This window comes from Phalacrocorax carbo, chromosome 2 (assembly GCF_963921805.1).
Source record: "Phalacrocorax carbo chromosome 2, bPhaCar2.1, whole genome shotgun sequence".
Classification (NCBI taxonomy): domain Eukaryota; kingdom Metazoa; phylum Chordata; class Aves; order Suliformes; family Phalacrocoracidae; genus Phalacrocorax; species Phalacrocorax carbo.
Window position 1 is genome coordinate 47752299 of NC_087514.1, and position 15775 is coordinate 47768073.

A 15775-nucleotide genomic window follows, 5' to 3' on the forward strand; every position below is an offset into this window, starting at 1 on the left:
CCAGGGACAATCTGTGACACTGCTCGGTCACCCTCACAGTAAAGAAGTATTTCCTGATGTTCAGAGGGAACCTCCTGTGGTTTGTGGCCATTGCCTCTGGTCCTGACACTGGGCTCCACTGACAAGCCTGACTGTGCTCTTTGCACCCTCTCTTCAAGTATTTACACAAATTGATGAGATCTCCCCTGAGCCTTCTCTTCTCCAGGCTGAATGGTCCCAGCTCTCTCAGCATTTCCTCATAGGAGAGATGCTGCTGTCCCTTCACCATCTCCATGGCCCTCTCTCAGTATGTCCATGTCTGTCTTGTACTGGGTAGCCCAGAACGGGACCCAGTACTCCAGGTGTGGCCTCACCAGTGCTGAGTAGAGGGAAAGGATCACCTCCCTCGACCTGCTGGCAACACTCCTAATGCAGCGCAGGACACCATTGGCCTTTGAGGCAAAGGCACATTCGTTTTACCTGGCCCAGTTTTACTAAAATAAAAACTACTCACATCTTGTCTTCACTAAGGTTATATTGAGGAAGTAAGGTGAGGTAAGGTAAACACTTCATCACCCCTCTCTTTTTATTCATTAAAAACATCCTGGCTGAAGTCGAACATCCTAGAATGCACACAGAGACAGCTCTAAGAGGTGATGAGAAGGACACAGAACACAGGGGAATACAAGTTTTGGAATGTCTCCTAAATTTCTCTGACCTTTTTTTCCTGATATGGTACAAGGTGTGAAAAGAGAAAACGAAGGGCAATCTAAGAGTACGTATGAGCGAGGCACACTTCGCCTAGTTCTCTAACTTAATTTTAACCTCCTACCCTTTATATAAGGGAGAAGTATAGAAGGCCAAGCGTATACTTCTCACGAGGGAAACCTAGATTTGATTAAGTCCCATCTGAGCCCTCTATGAGTCCTAGTCTCTACTTAAATTTGAGTGAAATGGCTCTTCACATCATTATACTGTCATGCAAGAATTTCCAGGAGTGGATTATTAAAATCAGGACTGGCAGCAACCGCGGGGACTGGTCTGGACCAGGTTGGTTAGCAGCTAATAATTTATATAGGAAAGAATTAAACAGGCAAGGATCGGCTTTATTCTTCAGGATAGCAGTCCCCAAATTTTGGACCGTGGAGCACTGTCACCCGTTATAAATTTTCATCGCACCGTCAACCTCAGCAGCCAAGTTTTTACTGGAAACACGTAAAAGCGAGTTGATTTCACAGCGTTGGCCGTGCAAGCGCTGCGAGCCGGAAACCCGCGGCGTGGCAGGAGCGGGGCGCGGAGCCGGTTCCGCCTTCCCCCGGGGACGCGGGCGAGGCGGAGAGCGTGGGGGCAGCCTCGCACCCCCTCCCGCGGCTTAGTTACCTCCCCCGGGATGTAAGAGAGGTGCGGGGCCGGGGCGCGGCGCCGGTGGCTCTCCCGCCACACACACCCCCGCCTTCCCGCCCCCCCGCTGCCGGTGAGTCCCGCGCGCTGCCGCCGTTGCCAGGGAAACGGGCTGAGGGACGCCGGGGGGGCGGCGCGGCGGCGGCTGCCCCCCTCCTCCCGCCCGGCCAGAGCCGGGAGTACCGGGTGAGTGCGGGGGGGCAACAGATCCTCGGCCGGCCCGGCCCGGTGCCGCCTGGCCTCCGCAGGGAGGGGGGGCGGCGGGAGGGAGCTAGGCCGTTGCCGCCTCCCGCTCGGGGTGGGGCGGCCCCGGGCGCGACGCCGGGCGCTCCGGCACTAGCGGGACAAGCGCCCTGAAGTTGTCTTTCCTCGCCCTCCAAGCGAGGGGCTCGGCGGGCGCTGCCGGTGGCGCTGGGCGACGCGCCCCCATCGCCTCTCGGGCCCTGGGCCCGTGGCCGCGGGTGTTGGCGGCCGGAGCGCGGGGCGGCGTGTGGCGAACCCCGGCCTCCCTCCCGTGGTGGCAGAACGAGCCCAAGGCAGGGCCCCCCTCCTGAGGGGGCTGCGCCTCTGGGGGTGCCTGCCTGGCGGCTGGGAAGGGACTGAAGCGGAGGGTACGTCCCCTGCAGCAGCATACGGGCGTCTCTGCTCCGGGAACGGCTTGTTGCGGCGGGTGGGCGGGAGGCTGGGGGGCCGTCCAGGAATTAACTCCCTCTTCTTGTTGCAGTGCTTGGTGCAGCACCTGAAGCATCTTTGAGAGATCCGGGTTTTTGTCTTATATGCCTAGATAGGCTCTGCCCTCTTATTGCTGAGTTCTTAACTGATTCAAAGAATACAATAAACTTTCTGATATATAACTTAAAAGAGTTTTAAGCTTTCCTTTTCTAAGTTTCAAATGCATAACAGGTTGCACAGGCTCAAGAATGTGAGGAGTCATTACTGAAGAGGAGACTGATTAAAAATTAGATTTTGTTCTCCCTCACAGAGGGTGTTATTATGTCCCTTAAGTTTTTTTCTCTCTTTAAAAAGCAAAATGCATAAGGCTAGGAAAATGGAACAACTTGGTTCAGGAGTTATTCCAGAACTTTATTACCCTCCCTAAACTCTTGGGTTGTTTTTTTAAAGAATGGAATCTCTTTGTTTCACCCCATAATGATGCCATGCCAAAGTAGAATAGACCTTGAAGAAGATCTTTTGAAAACCTTATGGAAGGAAGAGGTTGCTGTTACTACAATGATGATGACTGACTTATAATTTCTCTCTGTCTTGTTACTTCTTTGGGAAAATAATTAATGAGGAATGGGGGAATTAATTATGGAGGTTTAGTGGACTTGTTCTAACAGCTCACAGGGTTGTAAAGTTTTGGTCACACTCCAGTCCTGGGAGCCTAGGTGAGTATATTGAGGAAATATGTAAAAAAAAAAATTATAAAGCCCTGTAGGCTTGACTGTTGTGCTTCAGCAGACCGTATACCTAGCAGCGATCCCTTCTTGTTTTTTCTATATTGGCCATGTTGAGATGTATATTGGAAGCTGAGGGGTTGGTCATGATCCCAGTTGAAAATCCAGGATGTGACTGTTTTGGGACTGATGGTGTTCTTTCAGATTGCCCTGATTGGGAAACCGAATATGTTTGCTAATATAGCGCGATCCTTTTTGAATGTGCTTTCAGGAATTCAGAGATGTTTTGGAGGTGTTTGATTTGCACTCCTTTGAGATTATTTTTCATGGAGTTGCAGCATGTCTATGTCTAGTAAGATGGTGCCACTGTTAAATAAAGAAATCTACAAAGTGGATACATGTGTCTTTTAAGCCTTCATCCCTACTGAGTGGCTCTGAATTTTTTGCAAATGCTCTCATCATTTCAGAGCATACAGCCTGTGCGAGATTAGGGTTTCATGCTGGTAAAATATCTGACTTTAAGATCTAGTATTATGATGCAGATATGATGGTCTGTTTTATAGGTAGCTGTTTGTAAGCCTTTTTGTACAGAGTTTTCAGATGGAGTTAAATAAAAAGAGGGCATGGGAGTAGTAGATGATTGTTTTAGTTTTGATACCTTGCAAAATAAGACAGGTAGGTCTGAAACTATTGACATGAAGACAGAATGAGGGAGAGTGTCCCCTTTTGAAGGGTGATGTTAGAACTTATATTTCAGTTTTGACATGAGACAGAAATTTCCTATTCCTCTTTCAATACTTGATGCAGTTTTGGATTAAATTGTCATTTAGAAGATTGCTATCCACACTAACATTGAAAGTTAATACTGCAGTAGTGGCCCAAAATATTTGCTATCACGTTTCAAAACCCCATAGAAGTTCTAGTGACATTGACCTTATTTTCTGTGATATTTACAAGATTATTTACTGAAGCATTAAACTTGATGTTAAAAGAGAGTTTGGAGTAGGAATAGAAATTGAGTGGTTAAAATGATCGTTATTTGTAAAGTGATGAAATCTCCTAATACAGAGAATTCTACTTATCTAATCCATCTTTCTGTGGGGTTCATGATTTTGTATACTCTTATGATCTTTGTATTAATCACAGCATGAAATCATTGAGTTTAGATAGTATGTACGTAAAGTGATTTTAACTGATTTTGAATTCTGTTTCTCAAAGTTGGACATGAGATAATTTACAGAACTCTTCTGGTTTTCTGAATCAGTTGCCTTCACAGTGTAAACAAGAAACAGCTTAACAGTGAATACTGAGAAAATCTGGATCAGCTAGGCTCTTCCTGTTTAACTTCAGAGGACTTGCCTGTACACAAAACTTGGGCTGGGAACTGTGATGAGGTAGGTAATCTACATTACAGTAATTCTCCTAATATTAGGCTAACTGCATGCATCTCAAATGGCTTTGTACTGGCATAGTTGATCACTACCATTAAGGAGAGTAAACAGTGTCTTTACTGGATAATGCCAGTCTCTGCATATGGGTAAGAATCTGTCTAGCAAAAAATGGGTGTTTATATGACCTTTGAACTGTGTACATGATGTGAACTATTATGTGTTGAGAACAATTCTATGATGAAGCAAATTTAGAGACAGTAAATCTAGCAAAAAATCACCGTTTCCTGCATTCTTTTCTCTCAAATATGTAATAAAATCTCATGAAGTTTTTTTTTTTTTAATTTATTTAGTCATTTTACCATGTGTTTTGAGCTTTCTTTGAAAATTCAAGTTACTGAATCTGGAGCACAAACACCGAGTAAAGGTAATGATCAGATTTCCTAGATAAAAAGTTTTACGGTTTAGGATGTCTTACTTTGGAAAGTAGATGGTGAGTAAGAATTAGCCTGAGCAAGCAGCAGCTCCAGTCAGCTTGGGGATATTGTTGATTTTGTAATTACCATTACCTTTTTAGTAGGTTTTTTTTCTTTTTTTTTTTTTTTTTTTGGTTGGGTTTTTGTGTGTGTGTGTTTGGTTTTTTTTTTATTTTTCTGTCATGCTGAGCTTTGTCTTGGAACTGTCATCTTCTAAGGTTGTATTGCAGGACAGGTACAAGAATGTTCTCTTAATGTAGCTATATTGAATTGTATAAATTAAAATATTTTTCTGTTAATTTTCTTTTTAAACAAGACTTCTACATAGCATCAAGAAATAATTAGCTGCTAAGATCTGAGCAGTGCCACAAAATACATCTTTGTCCAACTGAACAAGAATGTGTTTATAGTGACTCAGCACTCGATTTGGAATTTGGCAAGATCTTCTCTTCAAGCTAGAAAACACAGATGCAATTTTATATTATTTAGTAGTGTGTTGTGTTCCCTTCTTTATTTAAAATAGTTCGTATGATCCTGCCAAATTTTCAACTAATTTTCTCTAATCTTTGCAACTGAACTATTTATATAATATACATAATGGCTAAAATTACTATTTAACTTCAAGTCACTCTGAAACATAAAATAATAAAATATATACAGCTTAAAATGGGAAAATACAAATAGCTTAAAATGGATAAACTTTAAAATGTTTATTTCTCTATTTTTTCCTCTTTGAAAAAGAGTAGTATCATTGTGTTAGGCACAAACCATGTCTTATGCTTGTCACTGTGGGACAACAGAGGTTCTTTGTGATTAATACTGACAGCAGGGGCTTACTATACGATTCCTTCTCAATTTGAACACAACGTCTTGCTGGGAGGAGCTGCAAGCACTCTGGAGGACAGATCATTTGGAATTTGGAATGATCTTGAGAAGTGAGAGAATAGGATGTAAATCAGTAAGAACAAGTACAAAGTACTATCCATAAGCAGAAATAAAGTGTATAGAGAAGAAAATTTTAGGTAAGGTAGAAAAAGACCTGTAGGTTGAAGTGCTACACATGAAAATCAGCATCATGCTGTTGTGATAGATGCAAGGGTTGTATCAGCATATGAAACCAAAAGCAGCATAATACTTCTGTTCTTAGTACTGGTGAGGGATCAGCTGGAAGGCTGGGGCCTCGTCAGGATATATGCGTGGAAAGACATGGATCAACTGGCAAGAGTTTGGAGGAAGGGAGTTGACAGGAAAGACAGTTGGAAAGTGTAATCTCTGGATGGGTATGGGTGTGTGTGAAAAAAATTAAAAGAATTTGGTCTGTTTAGTGTAGAGAAGGAGGGAGATAGCGGTCCTCCAATGTTTAAGAAGTTGTTTACAAGATGAGGGCAATCTGTTATTTTGTGTGTCCATATAGATACGACAAGATTATTTTATATATTAGGATGGCTGACTAATGGCAAGGATGGCTAACTTTGGTTTAAGTTTGCTTAGACATCTGGTAGAAGCTGCCACTAAAAGATTTCAAACCAGATTTGAGAAGCATCTGTCAGAAATGGTTTAGATTTAGTCGAAACTGCCTTGGATCTTTCAATTCATGGAGGCATTGTTTTGAAAATGGAATCTGTTTTCACATTCTACTACTCTTCTGTCATTACTGAAGAGGAAATAAAGTTTCTACCTAGTTGGACCCCTTCTGTTTTGTCATGGGAACTTTCTAAGTGCTTAATTAGATAATCAATTTCTTATTTTCTTTTACAGATCCTATGTCATTTTCACTTATATTGTCCCATTCAGTTTTGGCAGCTAGGCTTTGTCAGTATTTTTTTTTTCCTTCCCCTCTCTTTAGGTCTCATTTACTTTGTCATCTTTGCATCTTTTTACTAATTCCCTTTCCCTACTGTGTAATATATGTTTTCCAGCTTTGCCTTGAAGGCACGTTTTATTTCTTGAATGCCCTATCCCACCTGCTTTTCTTTACAATTCCCAGCACCCTCACACTCTGTTCTTTCACTTGTTTTTGTCTTTTTTCTGTGTTGTTCTTTATTCTTTAGCATATACAAGACATCGTCTTATCCTCTTTCTTCTTTATCCGCGTTACTTCTGAAATAGTGAGGTTTAAAGTCCCCACAAAATGTACTTTGATGGAAAGATTATGAAATAAATGAAGGCGGTCACTTTAGGTAGCCTCCAGTTAAAGAGGTTTTTTTGGTGTAGCTAAGAAAACAAAGTGCACGCTGTGACTGTATGTGATCTGCCAGTGCCTGTCCTCCAGTAGCTTTTGTCTATTCCAACCAAATTTGACAGATGGGTAAGAGTCTCAAAGATGTTAAGCTCTTCCAAGTTTCATGAAAATTGGCAGCTAAGTAATGGAAAGAAAGACCCAAATTATTTCCTTATCTGAAAGAAAGGAGTTATAAATTAGCCCTTTACATATTCTGTAGGGTAGCAGTCAGCTGACTAATTGATTCGTGTCTTGATTAGCCAGCCAGGCTCCAAGCCAGTCCTATGCACATGCCCAGACAGGATTACCAAAGGAAGCTGTGCTGGTCAGGCTCAGTGACACTGAGGGGAGCTGGGCTTCTGTGAGGGAATGTTGCAGAAAAATCCACGGAAAACCAGACTTTACTGATTCTAATGTCATGGGAATGCTGTGGTGGTTTTTTTTACTGTAAAATGTTTTTAGTGTTTTTTCTCTGTTCTTTGTGACATCAGCAAGACCACCACTTAATAAATAGTGATTATTTTAAATGATAATGTGGTCTTTCATTTATCCATTATTCCTGGTTTACATTTTTTTTAAAATGGAGAACCTGTTATATCCTTCAAAATTTGGGTGGATCAATTTCACAAGTTCATTAAGACCTTAACCCATTCATGCCAGGAAGGTCTGAAGAGACAAGGTAAACCAAAAAGGATGTTGTTGGTTCTTCAGGCTAGAAGCATGATACTGTATGCTAAACAAATTATTGGAGTTTTGCTTTGCATTTCCTTGTTGCAGTGTATTGGCTGATGACAGATTTTTGTGCAATGTATGTGACAGCTTAAGAAAAGGCTTTTAAGTTTCCAAGACTTAAAGCTTTCAAGTAGAGATGATTGCTCTGTGTTGTTTTTAACTACAATTTATTTGTCTGTTTATCTGTTCTGTATTCCCAGACTTTTTCTGAAATTCCATTTGTTTGTATTTCTGAATATTCAAATGAAAAGGTACTGGTGGTAATGAACTGGATTACTATAAGGTATCTCTGAAACGACTGAATCAGAACTAAGTTATTGAGCAAACAAAGCTGTAGAAGGGAAAGGATGAAAGAATTATCGTGTTGAAGTAAAACAGAAATCCAACAGTCCTACTGTTCATCTGACCTGTGATATTGTGGGTTTGTTTTGGGGTTGGGTTTTTTTCAGACATTTAAGATTCATTCTGGGAGCTGATAAGGAAGTGGAGAGGAGTTTGTAGCTAATTCACAGGCTGGCTGAATTGAGTTAATTTGTTCCTGCTGAATGCGTGTTTTTTAATGCTGCTGAGAAAATTATGCTGTTGTAAGACTGAGTGTCAGCATGCCTAGAGCGCTTTTTCCTTTTCCACTATTGAAACTAAAGAAACAAATCTATCCTTACTCAATGTGAGCTTTGTTGCAAGTGAAAAAACAAAACAAGTTTGTCCCAGGCTGTTGGGGGTGTTTGTTTTTGCTGAACTTTCCTTAGCCGTTTCTGGATATTTGACTAATAATGTATTTATTATTCTAAAATAGTATTTTGAATTTAACGACAAAACCAAAACTGGCTTAATTATCAGTAAGTAAAAGATCACTTAAACAGTATTCAACTAAATGGTTTAATAGAATGCAAGAATACATACTCTTAATTATAAAAGAGAAGGGAATGAGTGAATTAAAGAAGAATATGTTGTATTATGTCTGCAAATACTTGATCCAACTCTTTGTTTCTTCATTACTCTATTTTTAAAACATGGAGTTCAAAAGTGTCTTCATTTCTAATGCTTAGAATAAGAGATGTGATTTGTACAACATATGCAGCAATTATGCCAAAACTAAATTTCTTCAGTTCTGTGGTTACTATGGTAACCAATATTCACTGTATTTCATGTAGACATATACAACAGAATGGAAGATGGTAGGTTTAAGATTTAATAATCTTTGAAAAAATATTGTGCTATAGTACATGATATTTTAATTACGGGTAAGAGGACAGATCAAATAACTAACATGCTTAGTAGCATCAACATTGGTAGTAATCATCTTTAAAACATATTTGGATGATTCTTGTGGTAATAGAACCCCAGGTGCTCATTTCTAACAATTGAATTGGTTTTTTGCCTAAGCAGGGAGATCCTTCCTACTACTGCCAGGTCTTTTTCACCTCCCAGGAATAAGGAAGAGAATAGTAATTCTGTTGTTTTGGTTTTGGACATGGGATGTGTGAGGAGGGACACTGAAATAGTAGTAGATTAGGTAGCACCTTTAGTCAGAGGTAGTTATAGTTTATGCGAATCCATGTCACAGAATGTGAGCAGCTCTTAAGGTATTTATTTTCTCAATACTATTTGGTAGAAGTATAATTCCTCTTTTCTGATTCAAGTCAGAAAGGTGGAACTCAAGAATATATAGAGAAAGACAAAGTGAATCTTTCATGACTATTCAAGACCCAGAATACCTGGGTTTAATTCCCTTACCTATTACAGATTTCCAGTGTCCTTGTTTTTCATCCTATTTAATTGGGGTTTTGTTTGTTGTTTAGAGTTCATATTTTCACAAAGGTCTGTGGAAAAAGAGTAGGGATTAAGTTTATCTGAGTTGCAGACTGGCTGGAATGAACCACAAGAATAGTGGAATACTGGAAAAAAATCAAATTTATTTCGATACTATTTCAGGTGTTTATATGATAGTAGTAAGATCTCAGCTATAATATTTTTAGTTTTGGATACCATAAGAAGTTTGTGAGAGTTCGTTACTTGATCTTAATTCCCTTCTCAAAGCTTGGAGTGGCTGGTATGATGGACTAGTTCTTGGGATCTTGTTCCTGTGAAAGGAATAAAATACAACAAAGAACCTAAGGAATTTTTCTTGTCTTTTGTTGCTTTTAATAATAATTCTGATCTTTTTATTAGAGTTGGTGGTCTATATTAGCAAGCCTATAAAATTCTACATGAAGCCTTGTTTTCAAGTGTGAGACCAGACCATCCCTGTAACACATTTTAATGCTGCAAACTGCTATTTAAACAACGCTGTTTATTATTTTGAAACATCTGCACTAATTGTAGTTTGGGAGAAGAATTTCAGGGACGCTAGTCCCTTTCTGCCTGTCCTGAAGTAAACCTGGGCTGCATTTCAGTGGTTAAAAGGGTTCACTGTATCACTTGAGGACAAGCAGAAATTGTGCAAGAAATTCTAGGACCCTAAAACCAAATGGTAGAATGCTGTATTTGCAGAAATTTAACACTTGGAGGTCAGGAAATGATAGAATAAAATGAAGATTGTTCATGGAATGTTAGCTCCTCTTAAGTATGAATTAGTTTATAATTTTTATTTATGCTGACTGCATTTTGGGGAAGGAGGAAAAAATTCCAACACAAATGGCATAGTCACCGTGAAGCAGGAATCAATGAGAACATTTTAAACAAAATTCTTGTGTGGTTTGGCCATATCTATTGTGCTTATGAGGTAGGTAAGTAAACTAAGTGCAAATTGAGCTTAATAGTGAATTAGAGTTTTGGTGAAGAGATAAGTATGGGATTTCATGGAAAAACAGGTTCTTATGGAATAAGCTTTTTATGAAGCATATTTATGAACATCCCAAGACTCTGCCAGGGGAATAGCATTTGTTATGCAAAATATTAATACTAGGTTAGTGTTACGTGGATAGAAATTCTAACATGTGGATTCTGATCTCTTTCAATGAAAAAAATTACTTGAGGATTTTGATTTAGCAAAAACTTTGTTTGTTCCTCATCCTTCTATTTGAGATGCTGGTATTAGAAATTTATTTTTAGCAGCTGGCAAAGTATTTCTGTTTAAGTACCAAGAAAGTAATTAAAATGCTGTCATATTTAGCTTTAGTCATATTTAATAATATATAAAATGTACATATATTTTTATAAATATATATATATACACACACATACCTGATGAAAGATTCACAATGCTTTTTTTCCCTCCTTCCATATGGAGTAGCACAGAATAACTTTTAAAAGGTTTACTGTATTAATATGATTAACAGAGTGGCTATCTTTGTCAGAGTGAAAAAGTTAGTTTGAACTCTGTAAAACAGTTTGTGCAGAATAACTTTTCCTGAAAGTTGGAGGTATATAGTACAGAATTGTGAGTGCTAACTCACTGGATTTGACTTATTTTTCTGGATAGGACACTGTAAAAGATTTTTTTTTTTTTAAATTTGTATTTTATAGCTACAGCTGTGAACATAAATAGTATATTTGTATATATTGAGGGTAATATTTTCAGCAGGTATTAAATGAACTGATTTGTTTGCCAAATCTCAGATTGATGATACTTTTGTCATGAACTACAGGTTTGTACAATATATATTTTTTTGCTGGGTTACTATGTACAGTGGAATGCATCTTTGAGTTATGTATATGATTCCTTATCAAGCAAGTGGTGTTCTCGCCTTTTTCTTAACACGTATCATGTATCAGATAATAGCTCACGTATCAGATAATAGTCTGTTCATACCTTGTTCCAGATGTATTACTGGCTATATAAGCAACAGCAAATTGAAATAGTTTCTTAAGCTTTTTTCCTGGATTTCATCCTTCTGTATGAGTATTTTTCTTCTCTTTCCTCCTTTCTCGAGCTATTCTGTCTGTCAATACATATGTTCTTTGACTTACTAAGAGTTTTATATTCTTTTATACTCTTTGTTGGAGCTAATATGGTCCATCTGGTCTGACTGTCAGGATGAGCCTGTAGGAGAGTAGAATATTGCTTTGCAGAGTCCAAGAAGCTGACATCCTGTCAGAGATACAGTTAAAAATTCCAGCTTGCCAAATCAGCGTATTTCTTTGAACAACATTGAGCCCCGCCACTGGCGAGACTTGTTTCAGAAAATTGAAAAAGCCACCAAACTTGGAAAAAATAGGTATTAACGTGCAAATGACATGCAGGAATGGCTCATATGATACATTTTCCAAGGAGAGTTGCATAGGTGAAAATGTGGTGACTTGAAACTTTGTTACATGTGTTATGAACTTTATTTAATTAAAAAAAAAAATTTCCATAGCTTTAGTTTGAAAGGTTTTGTTCATATTTTTCAGTTTCCAATTCTGTTATGGTAATACAGCAATAAATCTGTCTGATTTTTGTCTAGAAAATCAGCTGTGGGTTCACCATTTCTTTCGGCAAGCTTGGTCCTCTTATGTTCTTCTAGCATCTCTTTGGAACAGACTTGAGTTTGTGTTTGATAGATCAATAATCTGAGGTATGGAGAGTGTGAAGAGCATATTTTGGTCTTGTTCTTTGTTTTCTCTGTCTGTCCGTCCAGTTAGACTCTCGGGCAGCTCTTTTCCCTTTCAGAGAAATTGGAATAAATGTACCTCTGTTTTTAATAGTTCTACTTACAAGAATATGGGATGCTAAAATCTATGATCTATGGGATATCAGTATTTTATATTGATGAAGACTGTAATATAGGTGTTGGGGTTTTTTTTTTTTTGCCTTTTTAATAGTCAGTTTTTGTAGGTTGATAGTAGTTGGAAGAGACAGTTTACTGTGCACTTCTATTATGCCAATTGCGCAAGCTGGGGCTGGGGGGTGGGGAAGGGGAGGTGTACACCTGGGTCTCAGTATGGCAGTACAATTATTTGTCAAATACATGAATTTTAAGGGTGATAAAATATTTTGGTAAATTACCTCAGCTTGGTGTCCTGTGGCTTAACCAACTAAGTTTTCTGACAGTTTTATTTTTTGAATTATAAATAAATAATGTTTATTTTGTTTATTGAAGTAAATCTGAGTTACAAGTTTATGTGCAAATAGGTAGATTATTTTCCTCTCGTGTCTTCTGTCCATTGAGGTGACAGTGTTTCAGAGTACGGGTTGATGGACCGCCCTTCTATTGACAGTTTCTTAATTAAAATTAATCTCATAGGTTATCCATTTTGTTTTTCACATTTTTCTAGTTAGTGTTGGTTACCACTGTCATGATAGGCTCCAAAATCACCTGCATAATTAAAAAAGCCAGGCCACATAGGTTGAAATTTGGTGGTCATGTTTCTCATTTGCTTTTTAACTGTAATTTCATTACTCAGATAGGATTCACTGTGTGATTTGTACTGCCATCAACTGTTTAATTGCTACTTTTCTGTTAGTAGGAAAAGTGAAAATGGATTTGCTGACCTTTAAAAATACTGTAGATCTATCACTGATGGAATAAATTTTCTTGCTGATGAAAATTAGAATTTTTAAAATGTGTATATGTGTATATATATATATATGCACATGTATTATTATCTTTCTAATCATTAGGCTGAAAAGTACTACCAGCAACAATGTTTGAAACACAGTTATTCTCCTGTTCTTCTAAGGACAGTAATGAGCCATGCCAAGGTACGTCATCTACGTCTTCTATTACACAGTTTTCAAAGAGTTTAATGAAGGGCTTAAGTTTAAGGTATAAGAAGTTATTTTATATTTTGTATTTGTAATATTATATAACACTAGTCCTCTCTCTTGCTTCTTCTGTCACGCTGCCTGAAAAAAATTCATACAAATGATACATCTGTAGACTTTGAGAGTCAGTCATTGACTTACTGGGGTCACTCCATCCTCTAATGATAGTTCAGTTTTTTATCTGAAAAGAAAGATTGGCTGTATTTCACTTGTGATTTCAATGTCACTTTTAGATTTTAAGGAAATGGTAAATAATTCCACTTTCTCACTGATTCTATTTCTAGCTTGCTTTTACAAAGGTGTTAGAAGACTTGCTTGTATAAATGTCTGCATTTACCAAGGAAAACCAAAGCAGTAAGAAAGTAATCTTACACAGATTAACAGATTAACAGTAATCTGTTAGTTACAGTAGTCATGTAAAGAAAGGAAACATTTTTACAACAACATTAATGTTAATTCAGTAAAATGTATGAGTAATAACAGTAGAAGCAACTAGGGGAAATTAAAGTAATGTTGGCCTCAAAATCTGAATTTCTGTGTTGTGCTTCAGAGTGCAAAAGTTATGACGTCTGTATATGCTTTGTTAGGATTGTGATGTGTAGGCATCCTATGAAGGTTTCTGGCTGTAGGAACAGGCAGAGCAAGATCATATGGAATAGGTTTTGATATCCATTTTAATGGGCTGTCTTTTCAAACAAAATCTTGAAAACGATCTTTTCCATTCCAGTAAGACCGTTTATGATAAACTGAAGTTAAAAGAGCCTTATGTAACCTACAGATTTTGAATGTTTTAGGCTGACACTTTAATTAAGACACTAAGAGATTATTCCACATAGAGTGTATGAAGGTTATCTGGTCCTATTTTACAGTTTAATCCCTATTACCATTATTGTTATTTTTGGTTCATCTCCAAGACACATTAAAGAATTGTATCCCTCTGAACATAATTAGGTTAATGTTTCATGTTTGTAGGACAGCTTCTTAGACTTTTTAATAGCTTGACTGCTAAGTTTCAGTGCCTTGTTCTGCTTCCTGACACCTTTCATTAGTGATTTCTGCAGTCATATTCCCATTCTGTGTATTAATTAAATAGTTAGCATTCAATAGTGTGCCACAGTATCATTTATTTATGTGATTATAAGGCTAACAGTCTTTAAAGAAAACATAATTGTGAAATCTGTGTGTTCTCATAAAACAGTTCATCTATGTCATGTAGCTTTAAATTCCCAGCATGGGAACTAGTGTTCTGGAACTTCATCCCTTCATAAGGTTGAAGCAAACATTTGCTGGAACTAAGTATTGTATACATAAGAGTAGTCTAAGCTTGCCTCTAAGGACCTGTGACCTTTTCTGTTTTGCTCTGGGCATTTCTATAGTAACTGCCACCTTTGCCTTTTTGGGTTCTGATATTATTTTACTGTTTGGATAATACCCTTGCTCAGGACTAGCATAAAATCATCAAACTCCATTCATTTGGGATTAATTATGTAAAAGTAGTTATAACAAATTGTATTTTGAACCTATACCCCTTTATCATGTCTCATCTCTTTCAAATTATTCTTTCATAATCTTCAAAAATTTTGGATCTCTTTCCCTGTATTTGCGATTGTATTCAAAAAGTAGTAATATGTTGTGCACAAAGTGTGCATATTAATAGATGTAGCTGTTACATTCTCTTAGTTAATTTCAAGACCAAAGCTTACCAAGTTCCAAATAAAAGGAATAAAATCAGGTATGAGAAAATCTAACACATGCCCACACATGAAGTTTAGCAGCCTTCTGTATTCTCTTTCTTTCTCCAGATAAGAGCAAGTGGATCTCCACAAGGCAACGTAGCTGTGCTTTTGTAAATACTCCATTACCCTGTATTAACAAAGTTATTTGTCACATTCAAGAGTTAGAATTAAAAATGGAGAAATGCTTTCAACAGGTACATTTATGGTTGAAAATGGCGAAGTGCTTTTTTTCTTTATAGGAATAAGTATGTATTTAAATAGGATTACTACATTGATTTTTATAAAAATTCAACTTACGTCATATGCACTCTACAAAATAGTGCCCAGCAGGTCCATTTACTGGTCATGATGTGTTTTTCATCTACATAACAGTTCTGGCAAATCAAACTGTCTTACTTAAAAAAAAAACAATATCATAATGTAATATTAATATAAAGATTAGTAAATTAATATATGATGATTCAGGTGCACATAGAGTCAAGTTGCTTCAATTATATCAATTGTCTTCAAAATAGTTTTGGATATTAATCTTGAGTAGACAGTCAAATTGATCTGTGTTCCATTTTCTGTCATTTATAGTAAGCAATGTTTTTTCCTGAACAGTTCTTAACAATTCCTTGATTAAAAAATTTCTTTAATCTTACATTGAGAGACATGAATTTGAAAATATCTTGGTTCTTTATCGAGCAGTACACAATGTTTTCCTAGCCTATATAGATTTTGTGTGAGTAGAAACAAGAATAAAGGGAAGCTAAA

General features: G+C 37.7%; 1 protein-coding gene across 3 annotated transcripts in view; it reads left to right on the forward strand.

Moving 5' to 3' along the window:
• Positions 1-1264: 1264 nt before the first annotated feature.
• The window catches only part of CCDC178 (coiled-coil domain containing 178), a 195308-nt gene continuing 180797 nt past the window's right edge, over positions 1265-15775 (forward strand). Inside the window, exons 1-3 of one of the 3 annotated variants that reach the window (XM_064442784.1) lie at positions 1265-1566; positions 4042-4171; positions 13140-13220. In XM_064442784.1, coding sequence (XP_064298854.1) covers positions 13206-13220 — 15 coding nt within the window. In that variant the 5' untranslated portion in view covers positions 1265-1566; positions 4042-4171; positions 13140-13205. Of the gene's footprint in view, positions 1567-4041; positions 4172-11986; positions 12094-13139; positions 13221-15142; positions 15214-15775 lie in introns of those variants that run through there. The other 2 variants (XM_064442785.1, XM_064442783.1) reach the window with 2 other exon arrangements.